Genomic DNA, 26,456 nt, shown 5'->3' with positions numbered 1-26,456 from the left:
GCGCCAGCCGCAGCGGCCAGTGGGGGTGAACCAATGGCAAGGGAAGACCTTTCTCTCTGTCTCTCTCTCACTGTCCACTCTGCCTGTCAAAAAAAAAAAAAGACATTAGGTGCCTCGTATAGGAGTGCCAGGACCCCACACCCAGCTCTGGCTCCCCATTCCAGCTTCCTGGCAATGCAGACCTGGGAGACGCTGGGCCACAGCTCCAAACACCGGGTTCCTGCCACCCACAGGGAAGACCTGGCCTGTTTCCCAGGTCCTGGTTTCCAGCATGTGAGAACGGAAGCAGCAGATGGGCGCTATCTGTCTCTGTCGCTCACTCTCTCTCTCTCTGCCACTTGAATAATTTTTTTAAATTCCAAAACAATATCAATAACCAGTCAGAAAGTGTCATGAGGGGCTGGCGCTGTGGCGTAGTGGGTAGAACTGCAGCCTACAGTGCTGGCATCCCATATGGGCACCGGTTTGAGACCCGGCTGCTCGTCTTCTGATCCAGCTCTCTGCTATGGCCTCGGAAAGCAGTAGAGGATGGCCCAAGTGCTTGGGCCCCTGCACCCACGTGGGTGATGCAGAAGAAGCTCCTGGCTTCTGGCTTTGGATCAGCTCAGCTCAGGCTGCTGCGGCCAACAGGGGAGTGAACCAGCAGATGGAAGGCCTCTCTCTCTCCTCCCTCCCTTTCTCCCTCCCTCCACCTCTGCCTCTCTGTAACACTGCCTTTCAAATAAATAAATAAATCTTTTTTTAAAAAAAAAGTATCTTAGGGTAAAAAACAACTACAAAATACCTAAGAATAACCCTAACAAAAACTTACTGACTACATGAAGAAAGAAAGATAACTGAAACTGTGGAGGGGGGTGAAGCACCGTATTAAGACACTGAAACCGCTGGCGCCATGGCTTAACAGGCTAATCCTCTGCCTTGCGGCGCCGGCACACCGGGTTCTAGTCCCGGTTGGGGTGCCGGATTCTATCCCGGTTGCCCCTCTTCCAGGCCAGCTCTCTGCTGTGGCCCGGGAAGGCAGTGGAGGATGGCCCAAGTGCTTGGGCCCTGCACCCGCATGGGAGACCAGGAAAGGCACCTGGCTCCTGGCTTCGGATCAGCGAGATGTGCCGGCCGCAGCAGCCATTGGAGGGTGAACCAACAGCAAAAAGGAAGACCTTTCTCTCTGTCTCTCTCTCTTACTATCCACTCTGCCTGTCCCAAAAAAAAAAAAAAAAAAAAAAAAAAAAAAAAAAAAAGACACTGAAACCCCTTCTCTAAATTAACCTGCCATCATGATGTGCTCTCCATCACAACCCCAACACAACAGGACAAACTGATTCTAACGCTGATCTAGAGAAGGAAACAGCCAACAGAATTAAAACAAAGTGGCCTCGGTTCTACCAGACAATCAAGTACGTTGCGAGGCTTCCACAACCTGAACACACGTCCCTGACGCCACAGCAGTAAGCCTGCCAACTTGGAAGCAGGAGAGCGAGCCTGTGAGAGCTGATGTTGCAAATCAGGGCAAGCATCAGGGGCTGAGGACACATCTAGGGAAAAAATGCTGTGGCCTTTCGTTACCAATTACGTGAAAGTAAATCCAAAGTAGATGCAGATCTACAGGTAAAGAAGGCAGAAGGTGATACAGGGTATTTTACAATCCTGGCTTGTAGGAGCCTCTCCTGTGCAAGACGCGAAACCTGCCAAACAGGACAAATCTGACTATGAGAAAGGTCGGTTTCCTTCATCCGGGAATAGACCATAAACCTGAAATCTATACCGGGAGGCTCGCAAGGCTGGTGCTGGCTGCATTTTGTTTGCGTTGCAAGGTTCCTATGGATGCTGATGACTTGTTTGCTTTTAATCTATTTGAGAGGGAGAGAGACACAGACACAGACACCACCTATCCTCTGGTTCACTCCCCAAATGCCTGCAGTAGCCAGGACTGGACTGGGGTCAGGGGTGAAGTCAAAGCTGCAAGCCAGGAACTCAACCCAGGCATTCCATGCAGACAGCAGGGACCTGGCCCACCTGGAGCCACCACTGCTGCCTCTGAAGACCCGCATAAACAGGAAGCTGAAATCTGAAGCACAGCTGGGACTTCACCATGGGCACCCTGACGTCAGACATACGCAGTCTAACTGGCAGCTTACCTACTAGCCTGATACCTCCCCTGCTTGTTTTTCAAGGCAACATTTTAAAATAAGGATAATTAGGGCAGGCATTGCAGCACAGCAGTTTAAGTCAACGCTTGAAACACTGGCATCCCATATTACAGCATCAGTTTAAGTCCTAGCTGCTCCACTTCTGAGTCAGCTCCCTGATGATGTGCCTGGGAAAGCAGCAGAAAATGGCCCAAGTTCTTGGCCCCTTGCACCCACATGGGAGACCCAAAGAAGCTCCTAGCTCCTGGCTTTAGATTGGCCCAGCTCCGGTCACTGCAGCCACTGGGGGAGTGAACCAATGGATGAAAGACCTCTCTCTCTCTCTGTCTCTCCCTCACTCTCTGTAAATCTGCCTTTCAAATAAATACATACATCTTAAAAAAAAAAAAAAAAAAAAAAAAGTGCCCGGTAAAGCAGCAGCAGATGTCCAAATGCTTGGGCCTCTGCCATCCATATGTATGACCTGGATGGAGTTCTAGGCTCCTGGCTTCAGCCTGTCCCCGTCCCCCACAGGCGTCATGTTCTGTAGGAGAATGAACCAGCAGGTGGGGGAATCTGTCTCTCTCTCTCTCTCTCCCTATCACTTTGCCTTTCAAATAAATGCATAACTCTTAAAAATAAATTAAAAAATAAACTGGGGTATCTGGTTGGGAACACCAAGTTCTGACTTCCACTTGGGAATTACTGCCGCTATTCTGGGCAGCAGGTCTCTGATACAAAATAACTCCCTGCACCCCTCCGCTCAAGGACTTCACCTGATTGGTGGGAGACATGTGCAACACTACCTGACAAAAGAGATCTGTATACATACACGGAACTACTCAAAGAAGAAAAATATGTCAAGTTTGGAAAAACTGGCAACCAGCATTCAGAAAAGAACAATCTCCCTTCTAACCAGGGAAAAATCCCACCAGTGCTTCTGTCCATCAGACTGGGGTGGGGGTGCACGCGTACAGGGAACTGGCAGGTCAAACACTGTTGGTAGAGAGGAAATCAGAAGAATTTCTGGATGGGTAATTTGGCAGGAGTCACCCAAATATCAAATGTGCATACACTTTGCCCCACCTACCCAGGGATGCCAGGAAGGTAACATCTGGAATTAACTCACTTAAGCAGAATATACACCCCTAAGGGGTGCTCAGTCTAACACTGTTTATAATGGCACACAGAAGCAACCTGAGGTTCATGAACAAGGGAAGGGCTGATCACATTAGGGAACCTTCTCAAGGCTTCAGTGCTACACAGCCATTAGCAGGGAGAGAGGCCTGCACCTGCTGACACGGAAAGCAACTCAGGAGAGCACGCCGCTAAGGGGCCGGCACTGTGGCACAGCAGGTAAAGCCACCGCCTGCAGTGCCAGCATCCCATATAGGCACCGGTTTGAATCCCAGCTGTCCTGCTTCCAATCCAGCTCTCTGCTATGGCCTGGGAAAGCAGCAGAAGATGGCTCAACTCCTTGGGCCCCCTGCACCCATGTAGGAGACCCAGAAGAAGCTCCTGGCTCCTGGCTTCTGAATGGCCCAGCTCCGGCCATTGTGGTCAGTTGGGGAGTGAACCAGAGGATGGAAGACATCCCACCTCTGACTACCAAATAAATAAATCTTTAAAAAAAAAAAAAAAAAAAGCAGACATGCCAAGCAGAAACAGCAAGTGCCACAACAAAGCGCACCCCCTGATGGCACCTGCACGGTGCTACCCCTCTGTGCACTGAGTACTCCTATATATTCTTCCTTTTGCTATCAACATCTTTACATAACCCTGCAATTATAAATTTATAGATGTTCGTATATTTGGAATATTTAAATATGTCCATACACATATTTTTCACTGTTGTTTTTCATGGCATTAACAAGTTTCCTGAAAAGTATGTATGCCTGTGGCTCCAATTTTCTTTTTTAATAGCACAGAAAGACAACTCCCAGGAAAAAAAGGCAAAGAATATGAAGGAGGGTGGGTGCTTGGAACAGCAGATGCCACCTCCTGGGATGCATATGTCCCATATCGCGTGGCTCTGCTTCAGATTCCAGCTTCCTGCTAACATGACCCTGTGCGGCAGCAAGTGATGGCTCAAGTCCTCGGGTCCTGCCACCAATGCGGGAGACCTGCATTGGATTCCCAGCTCCTCGCTTTGGCCTGGCCCAGTCCAGGCTGATGCAGGCACTGGGGGAATGAACCAGCAGATGGCAGATCTTTCTCTCTGCCTTTAAAAAAAAAACGAGAGAGAAAAGAAATAAAAATGTATTTTAAAACAAGTACTACCAAGGATTTGTACAGAGGAAAAAACAACTTTTGGAGGCAGGCATTGTGGCACAGTGGGTTGAGCTGCCCACATTCCACATAGCAGTGCCCGGGATCGAGTCCCATCTCTGCTTCCCACCCAGCTTCCTGCCAGCGCACACTCTGGGAGGCGGCAGGTGATGGCTCAAGTCCTTGGGTCCCTGCCATCCACATAGGAGACCTGGCTCCTGGCTTAGCCTAGCCAAGCTCTGGCCGTTAGGGTATTGGGGGAGTGAACCAGGAGATGAGAACTCACACTCTCACTCTTTCAAATAAAAAGTACAAATTTAAAAATAAAAGAGGTTGGAAGAAAATACGCTGTTCTGCAGTTACTGCCTCTAGGAGGCAGCGGGAGCAACAGTCTGTGTGTCTCTGCGCTCTCCTATTTCCGGTGACTCCGTTGTTCTGTACCACCAGGAAAGCAGCATACTTTGCAAAGTGAATTTTGCGGTGTGGCAGAAACCATCCCCGAGTCCAGCACCTGTGACGAGGACTCCCCACACTGTGAGTCCTGCAGTCCCTGCTCCACGCTTCCAGGCAGACGTACAAAGATGTTGATAGCGAAAGGAAGATGCTTCCCTCCTTCTCCCCTTTCCTCCCCCCGCCCCCCCACCTCTTCCTGTACCTGCTCTCACCTTGGCTCCTTTCTCTACCACTTGCCCACCCACCACAGGCCCCATGTTGCTTTTTTTTTTTTCCCTTTCTTCAAGTCATGGTGCAATTTGCAGACCTGGTAGGGAGATGGTAGGGGTGACAGAAATAACAGTTGGCCCTCCATCTCTACAGAGCCAAATGAGGGGAGACAACATCCAAACCAAAAATCACGGGTGTACAGAGTTTCTCTCTTGTTCCCTTAAAACATACAGCATACAGTCAGCACTGTGGTGCAGCAGGGTGAAGCCTCCACTTGTGGCACCTGCATCCCACATGGTGCTGGTTCAAGACCCAACTGGGCGCCAGTTCAAAACCCACTTCCAATCCAGCTCTCTGCTAATGGCCTGGGAAACCAATGGAAAATGGCCCAAGGGCGAGGGTCTCCATACCCTTGTGGGAGACCCAGAAGAAGCTCGTGGCTCCTGGCTTCAGGTTGGCCCAGATCCAGCTGGTGCATCCATTTGCAGAGTGAACCAGTGGACGGAAGACCTATGTCTGTCTCTTCCTCCCCCTCTCTGTAACTCTACCTCTCAAATAAATAAATTTTTTTAGAAAAATACAGCATAACTATCATGTACACAGCATTCATACTACAGGCATTACACGCAATCTAGAGAAGACGTAAAATGTTTGGGGTGGGGGGGAAAAGGACACGCAGAGGTTATGTCAAACACTGCCATTTCATGGAAGGCTTCCAGAAGGGGCTTGAACCTCTGCAGGTTTTGGTACCCGACTGGGCCTGAGAACCAGCGCCCTGGTTACAGTCAGGGTGGCTCGACTCCAATTCCACAGGTGACTACTGCCAGGCTCACCCTTTGGGTCAATGACAACTGAGAAGGAAGAGGCAAAAGAGAGAACAAAAACTAAGCCAGAATCCTACACAGCAAATTCTAGTAACTTTCCAGGGACTGTGTCCTGCTCATATATTGGTGCTCCAGTGTGAAAAGCCTCAAAGGCACTGACAGCTATTAAAAAAAAAAAAGGCACCCCAAGTAGACATGACAGGTAACTGTCCAGTGTGTCTTTAGAATCACCTTCAGAACCTGAAAACTAAAGAGAAGGAAACATCTGTAAAGATAAAACTTAAACAGCAGCTTTAAAATATATATATATATATATATATATATATATATATATATATATATATATATAAACCGGCCCTTCTAGGAAGCCACATTTTTTTTCCCACCAGGAGAGAAGCAGAGGAAACCGTGTTGCTCAAGAATACAAGACCTGCAAGGCAGCCACCCAGGCGCGCTGGCTGACCTCATCCTCCCGGGCCTCTGCTCGCTGGGAACCGCGCCAACGCCAGAGCCGGCCGCTCCCGAGGGTGCCATCCCTCCCCCACCATCAGCACACCCCCAGGGGGCTGCCCAGCAAACCCTGGAGCAACGACGGAAGGAGTGGACCAAGGAGCCACACGCCCAGCAGCAGCCCCGGGCCAGGCGCCTACCTCTTCTGGTTCATGGAGGCCACCTGGAGCCACTCGTTGGTGCTGGGGTTGTAGGAATGCGCGGCGGAGATCTCCTGGCTGGTGATCCTGTAGCCGCCCACGATGAAGAGGTAGTTGTCCAGAGTGGCCGAGCCGTAGCCCCTGACGTTGACCAGGTCCGGGGGCAGGTTGTTGGCCAGCGGGAACCAGCGCTCGGTCATCTCCTCATACCTGAGCATGGACGGGGGCTCCCCCTGGTAGGGGTGCGGCGCCAGGGGGCCGCCCAGGAAGTCCCCCAGGGCCACTAGGACCGGGGTCCCCGTCATCCGGGCCTCCCTCAGCCTCTGCTTGAGGCTGACGTCCCCGGGGGCCGGGGGAGGCGACCCCAGCAGCTGGAACTGGGGCTTGCACAGCACCTCGTGGAAGTGCACGGCCATGAAGCGCAGGCAGGCGTCCTGCAGGTCGGGCAGGCCGTACACCTGCGCCAGGCGGTACAGCTCCAGGCAGTTGGTGAGCCGCACCTGGGACAGCAGCAGCTGCAGCAGGGACGTGACCTGCAGGAACGAAGCCGCCTCCACGAGCGCGGCCAGCAGGCTCGCCTCGTCCAGCTCCTCCTCGCCATCGCCCGCGCCGCCCTTGTCCCCGCGCGGGCCCAGCTGCCAGCCCTCGCGGGCGCCGCCGGCGTTGATGAAGTCGAGCACGAGCCGCAGGCCCGGCGCGCTCAGGCCGCGCAGCTGCTGCACCTCGGGGCCGCCGGCCTCCGGGCTCAGGGCCTCGCGCATGCCGGAGCGGTAGAGGGCGCGGAAGTAGTCGCTCTGCTCGATGAGCTTCCTCTTGCTTACCGGGTAGCAGCGGCCCTCCAGGCGGATCTGCACCACCTCCTCGGCCGACATGGCCGCGCCGCCGCGCGCGGGGCCGCTGCCCGCCAGCTCTGCGCGCAAGCCCGGGGCCGCGCGGGGCGCGCCACGGCAGGGCGGCCCCGGAGCGCGGGCGGGCGGGCGAGGGCGGCCGCGGCTGCGCCCGGCTTCCCGGGCAGCCCTCCTCCCGGGCGGCGGCGACGACGGGGACTCGGGCCGAGCCCCGCAGCGCCCCCACCACCACCCCCGGGGGCGGCCCTGCCTGCGGGGCTCCCTCAGCACCAAAAAAGGCCGGGCCGCCGCGTCAGGCGGGGAGGGAACCCCGGCCCGCAGCCGGCCGCCGGCAGCCTCCTCCCCCGCCGGCCCTCGCACTTCCGCCCGCCGGCCGCGCTGCGCCTGGCCCCGGCGTGGGGGGCGCGCGGGCAGGTGCGGGCCGGGGGGATGGCGGCGGCCCGACGCGGGGGAGCCCGGAGCCGGCCGCTCGCCCAGGGCGAAGGAAGGGGAAGCGAGCGTGGCGAGGAAGGGCTGAGCAGAGTTCCGGGTCCGGGGGCCAAACAGACGTCCAGCCGGGGGGTCCGGAGCCGCCTGTCGGGTGGTCGTCGAGCGGGAGCCATCTTGGGGGAGGAGGGCCCAGGGGGTCTGGGGCCCGGGGTCCTCGTCTGTCTGCAGGGACAGCCCGAGGTCCCCCTGGTGTCCGTGAAGTCGGCCCACGTGCCCTCTTAGAACCAGGTTCTCCCGCCACCTCCTTGTCCTATCCCCTACCCCCTCCGGTAAGAACTAGGAGGCGAGACCCTTTGCTTTTCCGCGTCCCGACAGAAACCCAAAGATGCTGCAGCCAAGGCCAGATCTGCGGATCCCACGGCGAGGGGAAGCCGCGCGCGCCACCCGGGAGCTGCGGGCGCGCGCCAGGGGGGCGAAGCGAGGGGAGGTTTTTAAGGGCAAAATCGAGGATTCCCAGAAGACGCTTTGACATCCCCGTCTTTGTGCACAATGACCAGGAACGGGGTGCCAGCCAGCAACCGCGTGGAGGTCCTTGCACAAGTCCGTTTTGTGTTAGAACTGCAGGCTGCGGTGGCCTTTGTGCAAGCCCGCGCGGTTCCAGCAGACTCTCGGGGTCGTCACTGTCCGGCAGCGGCGGTCGGAACCCTGGCTCCCCTTATTTTTGTTAGGGTTGACCCCAGCACCTCCGTTGGGATTCAGTGGCTGTTAGAAGGCTCGCCTGCACCGTCGCCGCTCCTGACTTCGGAGTTAATCTCAGAAGAGGAGAGAGAGGGACAGTCTGGTGACAGTGCCTTTGAATAGGGTTAAATAAAAACCACAGAAGGCCGCTGTTCTGGACTAAACTCCTGCACTAGGTGCCAACAGACCATAGGAAACACGGACATGGAGTCACCACGGTCAAGTTCACTTCGCCAGGCTGAGACCTTTCCGTCAGAACCAGGTGGCCCTAACAGCCAGCTGCAGTTGGCGTGATCATGAAGTCCACCTACACCCCGTCTTAATCCTTTTGTTTCTGCTCTCTTCAACCGCTTCTCTGTAAAAGCAGGCTTTGCACAGCTCAGTGGAACATTTATTCTATCTTCTGGAATGAAGTGTTGCTTGAATCTAGGATCCAAAATAAAGCCGGTTAAGATCTGCCCTTTGACAATATGTTCAGTAAGATCTGTAGGAGGCCACTAGTGCGGACCGAGCTCCTGCACTGGATGGACCAAAGTGGAGTCAGCCATGCTGCACGCCCCCTGGGCCAAATCCAAGTTGGTCCGACCCCAGGTGGGTTGCTGACCTCCCAGGAAAGAGAGAGATGGTGACCAAGTCTCCAGTCAGGCTGGCTGGAGTCAGCCTTAGCAGGAGGTCCGCCTGTGTTTTAACCTTGTCAAGAAAGGAATTCCAAAGGATGGCTCCTTGTCTGTTTCCGCTTTCCTCTGCCCTGTGGTGTCTACAAAAACCTCTTCTACTTGGACCATGGAGACAGTCATTGCACTTTATGGAATGATGTGGTGCCTGATTCCAGAAGCACAGAAAGCCAAATGAGATCTTCAAATTAAAAAAAATAAAAATAAAAAATAAAATTTTTTTTTTCAATGAGCTACACAAAGACAGAAAGAGCAAGATCTTCAAAGCAACTGTTCACTCCCCAGATGCTGGGAGTTATACAGCTGGAAGCCCATAGCTGGGGACTTCATCTGGGTCTCTGAGTGGGTGGCTGGGGCCCAAGGACTTGAGTCAACACCTGCTGCCTCCCAGAGTGTGCATCAGCAGGGAGCTGGACTGGAAGCCGTGGTGACACTTGAACCCAGGTACTCCAGTGTGAGACGCCGACATCTCAAGCAGCACCACAGTGCCCATCCCCCAAATTGAGGTCTTCACACTGAATTTGCTCTCATTTTGTCTTCTGACAAGGAGAAGGGTAAGGGACCAGGAATCAGGGGGCAGAGGGTCTGCTCACTCTTTCCTTCCAACAATATCGACAAAATGTAACTTCTCCAGGCCGAGATTTGTGAACTGAGTGCAATAATACCAAGTTTGCAAAGAATATGAATCTGAATTTCTATTGTTTAATTACAGGCTTGAGCTTTCTTCCTGAATGGCAAGTGTTACATAGTAACTTCTTCCTAAGTGCATTTCCCCCTTTCCAACTGAGATACAGCCCTATCATGCTGATGAATGTTTTATGCTAAGAAAAAGAGAAAGTTAAGCACTGGGGAAAAAAGCAAAGTCTTGTCAATGAAATATGAACTCCACTGTGTGGTCACATTTTTGCTTCTCACTGTGTAATTTTACTGCTTCATACTGAGGTGTTGCGTCTTTTTCGCTTTATGATACACCAGGAATAAGGAACTAAAATTTAAGGGATACAAATCATTCCGGTCGCTTCTTGCCTTCCTGGGAACAAGAAAGGAGACAAAAACAAATCTGTGATTTGCCCTGCTCAGTTCTTTTCTGCGCTCCCTTGGAACACTTCCAGCTGTTCACCCCGTTTGACCAGACCTTGAAGTCACCACTCACGGAACCCCACCCCACACCCACCTGTGACACCGCCACTCCCCAGGAGGATGCAGGGAGACATTCTAAGGTGTGGGCTGGGAAGTGAGAGACCTTGGATGGAGCAGATTCTTTGGGAAGGGAACATGCGCTGCCCGCACTGCCCACCAGCACCAGGCCTTACCCCAGGGGGTTTTGCCGGGAGGCACCCCTGCATCAGAGACACTCAGCCCTGGGAGTGTGTTGTGCTGTGAGCGACAATGCTAGACTCAGTGGCTCAGCCCTCAGTCCCTCTGTCTCTGCAGATGCTGTCGCCAATGGATGCCTTTGTTTCCCAAGTGTCACAGATAAGCTCCGCACTGGTGTTTTCTTACCTTTTTAAAGCGGAGCAGTGAATCACAGTCAGTGAGTGATGTGGGTTAGAAGGGCAATTCAAGTGCAGTCACGTTGTCAGGGCAGGAGCCAGTGGGACGAGGAATCTGGGGTGTCAGGCTGACAATTCCAGGCCCTGATCCAGCCGCCTCTGGGCCCCCCACTGTGACAATCCCCTCAGTTAGGGCTGGGAGGGTCCTCAAAGATCCAAGTGTTTTAATAAATCACACAGTACAGTTTCTGTTAAGCCAGAAATGTAAAGTCAAAGCCACAGAAACGCCTTTATTTACAGAAGATGCAAAATATTATCTCTAGCTTCATGAAAATAGTGCTTCCTCTAACTGGAAGTGTAAGCAAAGCATATGGGGTGACTTAAATAAAAGTAGTACACACTCTTAAAAGGCTCTGTTCCATTCAGGCTGAGCATCCTCACATGGGCAAAACTTCTATTTGTTTCTGTCTCGTGGGTCAGTGTTTTCCAAGTCTCACCTGGGACACTCGGAAACTGGGAGTCCTGGACCCCACAGTAGTGCTTGAATCATGCCCCTGGGGGAGATAGAGGTTTTTAAGATATGAAACTCATTTAGTTTTTTAAAAGATTTGTTTACTTACATGAAAGAGTTACAGTGAGAGGGAGAGAGAGCTTCCATTCGCTGGTTCAGTCCCCAAATGGCCTCAACAGCCAGGTCTGAACTCCATCCAGATCTCCCACTTACATGGGTGGCAGGGGCAAATACTTGGGCTGTCTTCCTCTGCCTACTCAGGTGCATTAGTAGGGAGCTGGATCAGAAGTGGAGCAGCCAGGACTCAAAGCAGTACCCACGTAAGATGCTGGCATCGCAGGCAGGGGCTTAACCCTCTGTGCCACAACACCAGCCCCTGTATCTCATTTCTCAACGACTCTCAAGAGCATGTCACTGGGGGTGGCGCTGTGGCACAGCGGGTCAAGACACCGCCTCTGACACCAGCGTCTCATATGGACACTGGTTTGTGTCCCGGCTGCTCCTCTTCCAACCCAGCTCCTTGCTAATGTGCCTGAGAAAGCAGTGGAAATGGCCCAAGTGCTTGTGGCCCTGCAGCCACATGGGAGACCTGGAAGAAGCTCCTGCCTCCTCTATTTGACCTCCCAGCTCTGGCTATTGGGACCCTTTGGGGAGTGAACCAGCAGATGGAATCTCAATTTCTCTCTGTCTCTCTCTCTCTTTGTCTCTGTGCCCTTCTCTAACTGTAACTCTCAAATAAATAAATCTGTTTTTTTTTTTAAAGAGCAAGTCAATGGAAGGAATTACAATGTATCACCATGTTGTCATAATGCAGTGGTCCTGTGTATTTGATAAGCTTTGTAAGATAAGCTGGAGCCACTTTTGATTCAAGGTTGTACTGCTTCCTGGACTCTACAAGTTCATCCCAGGAGGACAAGCTGTGAAACTGTTGCCAATCCTCCCTCCCTCATGCAGTCCGTATCTACTCTTCCTTTTCAAGTTACTTGAACCAAGAAGTTACGTATTCCCAAACTGAGTGTTCATGCAATCATCACAAAAATGTGTTTGAAACATTTTAAACAGGGTTTTGGATTGGACCTGGTAGATCCTCTAAAATGAAGTTTTGGGGCGAGTCTTGGCCAAGAGGTTAAGACACAAACTAGGACACTGTGTTCCACATTGCAGCTCCTGGGTTTACTTCCCAGCTCCAGCTCCTGCTAATGTGTACCCTGGAGGCACCAGGTGATGACCAGGTCTCTGGCCATGGGACCGTGCCACCTACGTGGGACACCTGGATTGAGTTCCAAGCTCCCAGATTCAATTATTTGGGAGTGAACCTGCATAATGGGGGGGGGGGGGGGGGAGGAGTGAGCTTGCTTTCTCTGTCCCCTTCTCAAATAAATAAATCATAAACAACAACAAAAAAAATTTAAGCCTCTAAGAATGCACTAAAATAAAACTTTGACATCTATTTGAATACCCTGTGCCAGCAAGGGAGTTACACAATTGTGTATTGTTCCATTACCCCTGCAGGGCACACGAAAGCTACAAGGAATCCTGTGTTGCAGAAGAAAAAGGAGGACATGCAGTGTGGCCCAGGGGTCACAGGGTTAGAATGTGGTCGCTCCAGTTTATGCCCCAAGGGCATGTCCTAACAACAGCAAGGAATCTCATGGAAACACAAGAAGCAGCCTTTTGTTCCTGGTCTGCCCCTGCCCAGAACACCTTGCCTCCTGCTCCTCTGTGCACAGATGGCACAGCAGGAGTGCTGGCAGGTAACCCACTGCAACCTGCTTTTCCTACGAGAAGTTCCTTAGAGTGAAGCACACAGTAGGCACCTGTGCAAGGCTTGGAGTTTGCATACAAGATTTGCTTGGAAGAAAAGTGAAATGAGTTTTAGTTATTCAGTCTCATGTATTCATTCTTCAGTACTGAGTATCATTGTTCTGCTTCTAAAACTCAACAGACACGGGAGAAGTAGGCTGCCTCTGACTAGGAAACGGATGGAGAGATCCAAGTTCAAAGAACGTTAACAGTTCCGGGCTGAGTGAGTGACTCACTGTGCAGAAGGTAGGAGAGAAATGGACTACAGGCGAGAAGCTGTGTCTTGCCTCTGCCGTCTACGACCCACCACTCCGAATGCACCTGACTCCAACGTTCCAGCTCTCTTTTTTTTCTTCTACTTAAAGGAGTAACAGTACTTTATGCCAAAAGCTGATTATCACTACTGTGTCACATAAAAGTGGATATGAAACAGACAGCAGTTTACTCTCTGAATTCACTGACCTACAGTCCTGGACACCATGGGATACGGACCCCACAAGCTTCATGAGAGCAAGAGACCACTTCCACTGGCTTTCCTAGGATTTTGGCACCGCAAGTGGAGCAATTCCATCTGTCTAAGGAAATTTCAAACTCACCGCATCCCAAAAGCACATTTCTCAACAGCTCCTTCCGTTCGGGTCTAGTCGGAGATACCGTGTCTCTCTGTATGCCCATCTTAAGGACATCTCCCTGGTAACCTGCAAGCATGAATATCAGAAAATGCACTGGGTAATCCCCACCTGGCACCTTTCACAGTCTCTGAGCTACGCTTCCTGCTTTCGGTGGAACAGAATAGATCCACTTCCACTGTGGCATTGTAGCCGTCGGCATTCTGAGCTCTTCTCTCTGGCTGGCTTTGCAGTCTCCCCTTAAAGAAAGCTTGTGACTGGCCCCCAAGAAGTGACCAGGACCTAGGTTCAATGTTTTCCCATAGCCGGTGCCACGGCTCACTAGGATAATCCTCCACCTGCAGCGCCGGCACACCGGGTTCTAGTCCCGGTCAGGGAGCCAGATTCTGTCCTGGTTGCTCCTCTTCCAGTCCAGCTCTCTGCTGTGGCCCGGGAGTGCAGTGGAGGATGGCCCAGGTGCTTGGGCCCTGCACCTGCATGGGAGACCAGGAGAAGCACCTGGCTCCTGGCTTCGGATTGGTGCAGCATGCAGGCCGCAACACGCCGGCTGTAGCGGCCATTTGGGGGGGTGAACCAACGGAAGGAGGACCTTTCTCTCTGTCTCTCTCTCTCTCTCTCTCTAACTCTGCCTGTCAAAAAAAAAAAACAAAAACAAACAAAAAAACCCAATGTTTTCCCATCACTACAAACTTTTAAGTTTTATCCCAGTTTCAATTTTTAGGGACTTTTCCAGATTTTTATGGGAAAAAAAAGAAGCCGTACGGAAGCGGATTTTCCAGTGAACTTGAACACCCGGGATTTAAACAAGCTCCTTCAAAAGGAGCAGAGGTGCGCGCAGAAGGCGCCTGGTGTCTGCTGGACCCAAGCCCTCGCCGAGCGGAGCGGCTCCGGGATTGTCTTGCCCAGAAAGACTGTGGACTTGAATTTCCACCTGTCTTTGTGCAGGCTCTGTAAGGGCGCCTGGGGCTTCACTGACAGAGCGAGAAGAAAAGCAGAGGAGCGAATCCGCGTCTCCAGTCTCTGCGTCTCCAGTCTGTCCTTTGACCGGCGCTGCGCTGTGCAGGCCGCACTCCAGCCCAGAGCACGCGTGTGCTCCTCTGAGCCCCTTCTCTCCCGCCGGCCCCTGTCACCCTGAGACATGCACGTGGCCGTGGTGGCCGCAGCCGCCATCCTGCTCCTGGGCGCCGGCCGGCCCTGCCATGCCCTCTGCTCGCCCACCGTGTTCTACAGGGACTGCTGGATCCGGCGCTTCCCGGGGCTCCTGATCGACCTGGAGGAGTCGCAGAAGCGGGGCGCCCAGTTCCTGAGGTACTACTGGGAGAGCACGGGCCAGAGGTGCGGCAGGAGCTGCTGCCTGCGGAAGGAAGGTGGGTGCGGGACGGGGCAGGTGGACGCCAGGGGACTGCCGGGAAGGGTGGGAGAGGGAGCTGGCCGTGGCTTAATGCACAAGGCACTCGTGGCCCCAGATAAGCTCGCGTGGCTTTATAAGACACTCCTGATGTCCTTCTCAAAGAGCGCCTTTGCTGCTACGTGTCTCAGGTCAGATGTTGAAAATGTGGGCTGACCAAATGTGGTTTGTGTGAAAGGATCCTGACCAATTGGTGCTATGGAGGGAAGTAACCACATACATGCCAAGTAGAAAAAAAAAATCATGTTGTCAAATGCTCCTAAAATGTTTTTTTTTTTTTTATCTATAATATGGTCTGAGTGTAAGCACCATATATACCATATGCTCAAGCCTTGCCATTAGAAAACAGTTCCAAGTGGCAGCATTTCAAGTTGCAAATGCCTAAAGACTTTTATTTCTCATTTACTTTTCACTTTCCCCAAGATTTTAAAGCTACTTGGAAAGGAACAGCAAAAGCAATGCAGCTCTTTAAAATAATTCCCTGGGCTGGTTGTTCCACACTTTCTTTCCGTGCTTTGGTACCAGCTTAGGAACTGCCAAGGCCTGGGACTCCTCTCTGCAGAGAGGATTTCCCAGAGGAGAGCGGGAGAGGCTTGGAGGGAGCAAACACGCTGCGCGGAGACCTCGGCGTGAGAAACGCAGGGCCACGCCTCCAAAGCTTCACCAGGCACAAACATGGCAAGGAAGTGAGCAAAGGGTAACCCTGGGGAGAAAACAGCATGCCACAGTTATGCCTTCCCGTGGCCTCGCACTCCCCAGAGCCCTCCCTGGGGAAGGCAAGGGAGAGGCCAGAGCTTTCCTGCATGTTCCTAGGGTGTAAACGGACCGGCCGGTCCATGCACGCGGGGGGACCCTGCGCAGCCTAGACAGTGTCATGTTCTAGAGCCCCTGCAGCTGCCAACGGGCCCGCGTGCTCTCCTGCAGAAGAAGGAAGGGCAGGAAGGCACAGCAGCCTGTGTTCAGCCCAAAGCCAAGACTCAGCTCAGAGCTGGGACGCAGGAACGCAGGCCTCCTTTGAAAATCATTCCCCAACAGTAGCAGCAGCAGCAGCAGCAGCAGCAGCAGCAGCAGCCCATTTGTTCTGGGAAATTTCAATGTATCACAGTTAAATGGCTCTTTGGTTCGTTTCCCCCACACTCTACAACCCAGCTCTGGGGAACGCATTTGTCAGCTGCCATGGCTTAGTGACATATTCGTGGTTACTGTCCTCCTGGTCTTTCTCCTTCTGGGAGAATGAAGGGTGCACAAACAGGAGGGCGTCCCAGAAGTCAGGTGCAGATGTATGCACCTCAGTTCTCCGCACTCGGGTCACACAGGGGCTGCCAGCAGCAACGCCACAGTAGCTGGGGTCTGGCAGGGGCACGCGACCCCTCTGTACTCCCATGTTATTAAGAAAGTTGATACCTTTGACCAGTGTGTAGCTCAGATTCCAAGGTTCCTGCTGTACTGCACGTGTCACAGAGATACACTGGGGATTGGCACTGGACAGATCGGACTTCAGGTTGTCCAGAAGTAACAATGAACTTTAAGGAGCCCCCTTGCTTAGGAAAGGGGAGCCGGCGTGAACAAGTGACGCCCCCCCTCCCCGCCCCGCCACTAGGATCCGCACGCTGATTCACTCCCCGCCTTTTATTCACACCCATCAGGCTTTTCCTGCGATGTGGTTTTGCACACGGGGCGAGAGCACACCTGCCACTGGGACCAAAGTCAAGTTCACGTGACCTGCTCCCTCCCACCAGCTAGGCCTCTCTGTGAAAGCAGTGGTTGGTTACTCTGTCCTTCCTGTTACTCCCGATTCTTCTGTGACAGCATCAGATTCCCTATGAGTTTTCCTATTTCTCCATCTGGTGACCCCCTTAGCATTCCACGAGGGCACTGCACCTGGAAGTATGACACACAACCCCCCTCCCCCCACCCAAAGGTTTTTGTAGACTGACTTCAAAGAACACAGAACCCTGGGATTAAGAAGTAATGACATGGCCGGCGCCGCGGCTCAACAGGCTAATCCTCCGCCTTGCGGCGCCGGCACACTGGGTTCTAGTCCCGGTCGGGCCACCGGATTCTGTCCTGGTTGCTCCTCTTCCAGTCTAGCTCTCTGCTGTGGCCCGGGAGGGCAGTGGAGGATAGCCCAAGTGCTTGGGCCCTGCACCTGCATGGGAGACCAGGAGAAGCACCTGGCTCCTGCCTTTGGATCAGCGCAGTGTGCCGGTCGCAGCGCGCCAGCCGCAGCGGCCACTGGAGGGTGAACCAACGGCAAAAGGAAGACCTTTCTCTCTGTCTCTCTCTCTCACTGTCCACTCTGCCTGTCAAAAAAAAAAAAAAAAAAGAAATAATGACTGCAGGTTGTCCCACGCGGAATGGAGCGAGTGAGGGATTACTTAGAGAAAATCAAGAGGTATGTTCTTGATGAAGGCATTTCCGGCCTTCCGAGAAGCAGGGTCCGTGGCCCACAGGGTTCCGTAGAAGTCTGACGCCCTAGGGAAACGCAATTTACCCAGAACTCATGCAGCCCTGGAATCATGCAGCCCTGGAATCAGGACCACAAGCACGGGGCCCAGCACTGTGGCATTGTGGGTAAAGCTGCTGCCTATGATCCCGGCATCCCATACCGGCGCTGGTTCCTGTCCTGCTGTTCTACTTCCAATCCCGCTCCCTGCTAATGGCCTGGGAAAAGCAGAGGAAGAAGGCCCAAGTCCTTGGGCCCTTGCCACCCACGTGGGAGACTGGGCTGAAGCTCCTGGCTCCTGGCTTCAAACTATTTCACCACATCCCAAAGGCACATTTCTCAGCAGCTCCTTCCGTTCCGGTCAGAGATACCATGTCTCTCTGTGCACCCATCTTAAGGACATCTCTCTTCTTTCTCTCTCTCTCTCTCTCTCTCTCTCTCTCTCTCTCTCTCTCTCCACCTGTTTTCCCCCTTTCTCTGTAACTCTAACTTTCAAGTAAATAAATAAATCTTAAAAGAAAAAAAAAAAAAAAGAACACGCGCTGATGCGTTCTGCCTGCTTCCCTTCCAGTCTCCTGCAACGTGGCTGTCTTCCACCATGACCCCGTGCACGACAACATCAACTGCCTCCATGTCCACTGCCCCACGCTGGAGAGCTGCATACTGGAGCCCGGGCCCAGCGCCATCCTGTACAACGTAACAGGCGGTAACAGTGCCCTAGTTCCAGACTGTTGAAGGGGGTGGGTACGACTCAAGGACAGCCAAACGCATAGCCTGGAATCTGGCTGCAATAAACGTGCACGAGCCCCAGACTCGTCATTTTCCAGGGCACTCAGTCCGGAAAGTTTTGGACATCCAGGGCAGAAACTCAAAGGAGATTCCCCTTAGCTGGGCATGTTCCGCTCCGTGAGTTCATTCCAGCCGCGAACAAACTGTTCACCATTGGCTGAGGTTAAGTTCTAAGTTTCATCTATCTTGGGAACCCTGAGGAAGAGCCCAAATAGGGATTTCTTTTTTTTCCCCCCAGAGATTTATTTATTTGAAAGGCAGAGTTACAGAGAGGCAGAGGCAGAGAGAGAGAGAGAGGGTTCTTCCATCCACTTCCATCCACTTCCCAAATAGCCACAATGGCCAGAGTTGGGCCAATCCGGGGAGCCAGGAGCCAGGAGGTTCTTCTGGGTCTCTCACGCAGGTGCAGAGGCCCAAGCACTGGGCCATCTTCTACGGCTTTCCCAGGCCACAGCAGAGAGCAGGATAAGAAGTGCAGCAGATAGGACTGAACCAGTGCCCATATGGGACGCCGGCACTGCAGGCAGGGGCTTTACCTGCTATGCCACAGCGCCAGTCCCCCAAGTGGGGATTTCTACTGTAGTGGCTGATGGTGCTAACTAAGAAAGCGGCAGTCTGTGGTTTGTGGACTTTGCGCGCAAGGACTCTGCACAGACGGATGGGCGCAGGGAGGGGAACATTGGGTGCAGCAGCTGAGTTGCCGCTTGGACACTCACATCCCCTGAGTGCCTGGGCTTGAGTCCCAGCCCTGCTCCTGACCCCAGATTCTTGCTAATGCACCCTCCGGGAGGCAGCAGGTGATGCCCAAGTGTTTGGGTCCCTGCCTCTCACATGGGACCCCAGGATTGAGCTCCAGGCTCCTGGCGTTGGCCTGACCCAGTCCTGGCTGTTTCGGGCATTTGTGGACTGAAGCAGCAGATGGGAGATGGCTCTCCTCTGTCTCTGCTTCTCATATAACGAATTCTTCCAAATGTACAAAAGACGGTGTGCGGGCAGGGAAACTCAGCCCGCTTCCCGACCACGCTAGCCTGTCACTGGTCCTGAGATAAACAGTGCCGTCAGTCTATTTTAGAGAAACGCACATTGAAGTGTCCTTTGCACACACCTCGGGGTGCACATCAGCGACCAGAGATGAGCAGATGCTTGCCCTCAGAATACAGAGGGGATGCTTCCCTTTCTCAGATTCCGTTCATCAGACCTCTCACGCTGCTGGCTGGGCCTGGCCGTGCAGACGGTCCCAGCACCTCTCTTCCCTCCAGTGCCTGACCACACGACTGCCGTGCAAAGTCTGACCGCGAGTGTGAGCCGTCCGAGACCAGATGGAAAATGGGTGACGCTGCCGCCTCAGGTCACAGGCTCCAGGAGGGGCACCCGGGTGAAAGATGATCACCCCAGGGAGGCTTCCTGGCAGGGGCCAGGCACAGAGTGCAGGAGAGCAAAACCAGCCTGGCTTGGAATGGACAGGAAGATGTGGCTAGGAGAGGGCTGTGGACAGCAGAGCTGTGGTTTGACTTTGCGGGCAACAGCAAAGCGACAAAGGGATGTAATGAGAAAATGGCGTAATGGAGGTGACAGGTCTGGTGATCCCAGTCTAGGGAAATTGAAGGCAGGGTGCTGCTGAGAAAACCTGCGGCGTGGAGCCTGGGACCAGGCCCCAAGAGGAGAGGGCAGACAGGAGTTGGTTGCTGTTTGCATAGAGGGAACCCAGGGGAGTGAGTCCCCACCTGCAGCCGCAGGCAGGGAGGGGTGATGGAGGAAGGGGAGGGGTCAGGAGCCTGGCTTCGGGCAGTTTCAGCAGGGGATGATGGGAGACGTCTAGGGGAACCTCCAAGGGAATGCCAGAGACACAAGTCATAGAAAGAGGAAACACTTGGCATTGCAGGTTGCAGGGCCTGTCCGTCGGGGGCGGTGAGGGCTGAGGTCGGTGGGGGAGCTGGAGTGAGCAGTGAAAGGCAAACAGAGCTGACCACCACGGACTGCAGACAGCATTGGGCCCACAGCCGGGTCAGGGCCTGGCCGCAGACTGGAGTCCGCACCAAAGGTCTGCACCAGACGAGAACCAGCAAAGCAAAGAGAAGTTAAAGGCCAGCCACCTGGGGTAAAATCCAAGGGAATCTGGGGCTCGGGGAGGGGTGGGAGAGGAATGGCAAAGAGAGGACGGCCAGTGGCACCAGGGACACCAGGGAACCCTCAGCAAGGAGACATGATGATCAGGAAACGGAAACAGCCGGGGCTGCAGAGGCACTGGTGAGGGTGGAAGTCGGATTACAGGGGCAGAAGCAGGTCAGAAGGGAAACGGGGGCTGCCATGTTTAGGGGCAGGAGAGAAACCTCGGATCAGGTTGGAGGTTCTGTTCATGCGCTCTAACAGCTACACTTCTCAGGCCCTGTCTTACGTAACGGCATCTCATAATGCTCTACTGGGGCCGGTATTGTGGTGCAGCAGGTTCAGCCACCGCCTGTGACCCTGGCATCCCTTCTGAGTGCTGGTTTGAGTCCCTGCTGTTCTACTTCTGATCCATCACCCTGCTAATGCATCTCAGAAAGCAACAGAATGGCCCAAGTGCTTGGGCCCCTGCTACCCACGTGGGAGGCCAGACGAGTGCCAGGCTTTGGCCTGGCCCGGCCCTGGCCACTGTGGCTATTTGGGGAATCCATTAGATGGAAGATCTTTCTAAATAAAGTGTCGGATCTCCGATGGCTACTGTGTCTGCAGCTCCGGGGCCAACACTGGGCATGGTTGTGTAAAGGCCCTGATACAAACAGAGCCAGAGCCCTCTCCTGGGGTAACTGCACTTGTTTGAAGCACAAAATGTCCTAGAGTGAAGATACACTCCAGTACGGCCAGTATGCTTCCAAGCCCTTAGGAAGGAGGGGGTGGTAGAACTTCAATTTCACGTAGCTAAGTCACAGCAATAAATCCAAACCGCGCTGTCAGGTTCTCTTTGAAATGAAAAGTCAAACAGGGTTGGGTGTTCAGCCCACTGGTTCAGAGGCTCCCATTCTGTATTGAGTGCCCATGTCCGAGTCCCAGTTCCAGCTCCCTGCTAATGTGGCCCCAGGGAGGCAGAGCTGATGGCTGCAGGAGCTGGGTTTCTCCTCTCATGCGGGAGACCTGGATGGAGTTCCTGGCTCCTGGCTGCTGTGGGCATTCAGGGGATGAACGAATAGACGGGAACTCTCCATGTGTCTATTTCTTTCTGTCTCTGCCTCTCAAATAAACAAAAAATCTTTATACAAAAAACGAATGATGCCTTATTTCTCTTTCAGGTATCGACCCAGATTTGCTGGTTTTTGGCCAGTTGCTTCCGACACACCTAAATACCCGATCTTCATCTAACAGGTGGGGCAGACTAAGGATTCTAAAAGCCATGAATGAAGATCAACAGGAACCCACCACGGTGAACGAGATGCCACCCGCTCCGTCATCCACCGCACCTCGAGGCTGGCTTGTAGACGCAAACGGGACCACTTATTCCAAGGAATTAACGGCAGGTGTGTGGACAAGATTCTTTTCTCTGAATAACTCCATTACCACCAAGGTGGACGTGGGGTCACGGAGCACGGAGGTCACCAACAAGACCGTCTCCCCCTCCTTGGTGCCTACGGACTCGGAACTGTCTCACGTGCCTGCCCCATTCCGCCTCAACAGCAGCAAACAGTCACTGAACAAGACCAAGGGGTCCAACAGCGGGAACCACACAGCTGGCGATGGAGGCGAGACGCTCACGCAGGGGGCTCTGCCTGCAAGAGCCTGGCTGGCCCCCATGGCCCTGGGCAGCTCCGCCCTCTTGCTTTGCTGCTGTGTAGTTTTCTTGGCATCTGGGTGCTGTCGAAAGCGGCAGGGCCAGTACCAACCAGGACAGAGAAAGCCAGAACGCCGGCGAGGTGAGAAACGTACACGCTGAAGAACTCTGGACAGGGAAAAGTCTAGCATGAGCGCGAGCTCTCAGGGGTATCGTGATTAGTTTTAAGACGCGGGCAGATTGGTTAAAAAATAATTACACAGGATGCCTATTCCTACCAATCTCTAAAGACAGATGCCTTATAAACCTAACTGCTTTATTGTTTCCTATTTCTCTGAATAGTGTTACCTTGGCCACAGCGCTGAGATTCCGCCCCCCGCGGCTATTAGCTGAGCGGTACTGACTCACTGCCCTTACAACTATCATTATCTCATCACACAGACGGGAAATGGAGGCAGACACAGGTTAAGGATCTTGCCTAAGGTCACACGCTACTAAGTACTGAAGCCAGAACTTAATTAACCGTAAGCAATCTAGTTCAAAAGTCCATAATCAGCGTCTTGTTAGACTAAGAGCCTCCAGTTCCCCATATCATCAGATTCATCTCCCAGTGAAGGTCTGGTCATTGTCACGTGCTAGTAGGACATTTAACGGCCTCAGCAAAGCATCACTATCACAGTTCCTGTTTCCCATCTAGCTTTCTGCTTTACTGAATAATCTTTCTCAGCCCCTCCCCCCATCTTCACAAGCTGAGATGCCTGTTAACTACTGTTGAATAAAGCTTGCAAGTGTGAGCTGAAATCCCTCACTCACATGTACTGTTTTCCTAGGTATAGCTCTGTCCAAATCTTTTTTTTTATTTATTTTTAAGGTTTATTTATTTGAGAGGCAGAGTTACAGAGAGAGAGACCAGAGAGAGAGAGAAATCTTCTACCCACTGGTCACTACCTAAATGGCTCCAATGGCTGGAGCTGGGCTGATCAGGAGCCAGGAGCTTCCTCTGGGTCTCCCCCATGGGTGCAGGGGCCCAAGGACCTGGGCAATCTTCTACTGCTTTCCCAGGCCACAGCACAGAGCTGGATTGGAAGAGTAGCAGCTGGGACATGAACCGGTGTCCATATGGGATGCCGGCGCCGCAGGCTGGGGCTTAAACCCGCTGTGAAACAGCACCAGTCCCCATACTCCTCTTCTTTAACTCCTACTTTAACTTTTTTTTTTTTTTTTTTTGACAGGCAGAGTGGACAGTGAGAGAGAAAGACACAGAGAGAAAGGTCTTCTTTTGCCGTTTGCCATTGGTTCACCCTCCAATGGCCGCTGCGGCCAGCGCACCGCGCTGATCCGAAGCCAGGAGCCAGGTACTTCTCCTGGTCTCCCATGTGGGTGCAGGGCCCAAGCACTTGGGCCATCCTCCACTGCACTCCCAGGCCACAGCAGAGAGCTGGCCTGGAAGAGGGGCAACCGGGACAGAATCCGGCGCCCCGACTGGGACTAGAACCCGGTGTGCCGGTGCCGCTAGGCAGAGGATTAGCCTGTTGAGCCATGGCGCCGGCTAACATCTTATTTTTAAAAACTGAATTTTTATCTGTTTCAAAGAGAGAGACAGAGATCTGTCACCCACTAGTTACTCCCCAAAAGCCCATGGCAGGCAGCACTGGGCCAGGAGCCAGGACCTTCAACCAGGTCTCCCACGTGGTTGGCAGAAGTGCAAGTCTGGAAGCCATCGTCTACTCTCTCCCTGGAGCTGGAAGGGTAGCACGGACTTGAACCCAGAGACTCAGATAATGGGATGTGGACATCCCGCACGGCATACTCACTGTGCCAATGCCAGCCCTCAGCCCCTCCTTCTGACCATCAGACACTGAACAGACCTGCACCGGGGTAGCAACCACGCCAGTCAGCCAAGAAGCAAAACATCTGGGACTAGAAACTACATCCTTACTGGAAACCAAAGGGCCCAAAGAGAAATTCTGTGGAAAACTCATAGTTTTATTATGAAACAACCAAAGATCTCAGGGCTAAGGTCAATATACTCACTTGGGAAGTAATCGGGAAATCTTCCCAACACTGTAACCAGCCAGACCCTAAAAAAAAAAAAAGTCTAACTGTTCAGTATTATGAAACACCAGTCCTGGAAGGGAACCATGTGAAGAGTGAGCTGGATTCCACAGTTAAGGAAACAATCTTTTTTTAAGTTCCCTGTGTGTTGAAGCCACTTCCGAGCTCCACGGCTAAAGATTCTGGAGTCAGGAAGTGAGCAAGGCGAGCACAATGTCTCGTAGGGCCCTCAGAGGAAGGGTGAACTTGACGGTGCTCGCCGTGCACACACTGGCTCAACCTCCTGATTTTAAAAAACCCAAGGATCTAGCGTCACACTATGCTGCTTAGTCACCAATTACAGCAGCAACCACTCTTTGTGCGGCAGTTCAATAATAATCCTACCGCCCTACGATTTTGCCATTTGGTGTCAGTGTCTACTGTCTCCAGATTAGTTGCTTGGAGCTGGGCAAACCGCGAAAGAGGACACAGCCCTCTCCAGGACTGCCCACACCCTTCTCTAAGTTCAGGGGCATTCCCCAACCCAGCTTCCCAGGCTGACTCACGGAAGTTAACAAAAGCTGTTCAGACTCGCAACTAGGACTGATTCCCAGGAAAGGATCCACACCAAAATCACCCAAGGGAGGAAGCACAAAGGTTCGAGTCCAGGGGGGATTCCAGACCTTCGGTTCTGGGTGTCCTCTGCCCCTGGAGTCAGGACACGGCACTCCCCTATCGCCAGCGGGCGACAGTATGCAGAGCACTGCCAGTCAGAGACACGGGCCTGAGCAGGTGCAGCTCGTCTTACACATCACATTCACTCTTTAATCTGCACTGCAGAATGACACAGGACAGACCCTACACTGCCACCTCTGCACAGGTTCCCAGGTGAGCACCACTCACCTTCCACAAAACATCTCTTCTTCAGCCCTGTTTCTGTATCTGAGTTTTCCTAATTCTGTGTGTGAGTGTCTGAATGTGTCTAAATGACACGTCTTAGATGATGTTCTAAACACGGTCAGAAAACCACTTGGGGGCAGGTGTTTGGTGCAGTGTTTAAGACACAGCTTGGAACACCCACATCTCCTATCACTGGACCTGGCTAGACTCCTGGCTCAGGTTCCTGCTTTAGCGAACCCTGGGAGGCCACAGTGATGGTTTAATACTTGAGACCCTGCCACCCATATGGATACCCAAATGAAAGTTTCTGGCTCTTGACTTTGCTCTGGCCCAGCCCTGGCTGTTGTGGGCATATGAGGTATAAACCAACATATTAAAGAAATCGCTACCTCTTTCATAAATAAAAACAAATAAACAAAAATTTTTATCTACTTCTCATTCATTATTCTCCTCCAATGGAACACAACGCGACTCTCTCCCTCCTTTCTGTATTTAGGGCCATACTATTGTCCTTAACAACCTATTTCTGGGGCCAGTGCTCTGGCGTAGCAGGTGAAGCCACTGCCTGTAGTGCCAGCATCCTATATGGGTACCAGTTCAAGACCCGGCTGCTTAATTTCCAATCCAGATCTCTGCTATGGCCTGGGAAAGCGGTGGAAGATGGCCTAAGTCCTTGGGCCCAGGTACCCGCGTGGGAGACCTGGAGGAAGCTCCCGTCTCCTCGCTTTGGACATCGCAGCTCTGGCCATTGCGGCCATTTGGGGAGTGAACCAGCATATGGAAGACCCATCTTTGCCTCTCCTTCTCTCTTTCAAATAAATAAATAAATCTTTAAAAAAAAAAAAAAAAAACCTATTTCCTAGCTAGTACCAAATCATGCCTTTTTTTAAACAAATGTTCTGGGCAATTGTTTCCAAATTCCTTTTCGTTTTCATTTATATTCTCTAATTTAGGCAAAATAAGTCTCTTAGGCAAATAAACTCTGAATAATTCTTTACTCTGATTTTTCCTTTTTTTAAAGGCAGAGCAAAGGAGAGAGATCAGCAGATATCTTTCAATAGCTGGTTCACTCCAAAGACCGAAGTCCAGAGCCAGGAACTCCATCTAGGTGTCCCACGTGTGTTGGCAGGGACTCAAGTGCTTGAGGTATCATCTACTGCCTCTAAGAATGGTCATTAGTGGGAAGCTGGATAGGAAGGGAGTGGCTGGTACTAAAACCAGGCATTCGGATATGGGATGCAGCATCCCAAATGGCAACTTCATCCACTGTGCCACAAACAGGACCCCATTTTGAGTTTAAATGAATCACCTGTCAATACCTTTGGAAGTGGTGAGAAATGACCTACAGATACACTGAAAATGATGCTGAATTGACAGCTGAATTGAATGGCATTGACTGAACTGGAGGTCATCCTCTGTCGCGTCTCCTGAACCGCGGAGCTTCTGAGAAAACCAGAGGGGTGCATTTAATCTTCACT

The 26,456-nt window shown here is 52.7% G+C and overlaps 2 protein-coding genes across 2 annotated transcripts in view; one reads left to right on the top strand and one right to left on the bottom strand.

The window, feature by feature from the left end:
- KLHL42 (kelch like family member 42) overlaps window positions 1-7,418 on the bottom strand; it is a 33,019-nt gene extending 25,601 nt beyond the window's left edge. Inside the window, exon 1 of the mRNA XM_062195011.1 lies at window positions 6,532-7,418. Coding sequence (XP_062050995.1) covers window positions 6,532-7,403 — 872 coding nt within the window. The 5' untranslated portion in view covers window positions 7,404-7,418. The remainder of the gene's footprint in view (window positions 1-6,531) is intronic.
- Window positions 7,419-14,737: 7,319 nt separating this feature from the next.
- MANSC4 (MANSC domain containing 4) lies at window positions 14,738-22,492 on the top strand. The gene is made up of 3 exons (XM_062195528.1): window positions 14,738-15,023; window positions 18,082-18,216; window positions 21,569-22,492. The coding sequence occupies exons 1-3, from the start codon at window positions 14,795-14,797 to the stop codon at window positions 22,204-22,206; spliced, it is 1,002 nt and encodes a 333-aa protein (XP_062051512.1). The 5' UTR covers window positions 14,738-14,794; the 3' UTR covers window positions 22,207-22,492.
- Window positions 22,493-26,456: the final 3,964 nt, after the last annotated feature.

The sequence above is a fragment of the Lepus europaeus genome, chromosome 6 (genome assembly GCF_033115175.1).
Source record: "Lepus europaeus isolate LE1 chromosome 6, mLepTim1.pri, whole genome shotgun sequence".
Classification (NCBI taxonomy): domain Eukaryota; kingdom Metazoa; phylum Chordata; class Mammalia; order Lagomorpha; family Leporidae; genus Lepus; species Lepus europaeus.
The sequence above is the reverse complement of the archived record's forward strand: the minus strand, read 5'-3'. Positions and strand labels throughout refer to the sequence as shown.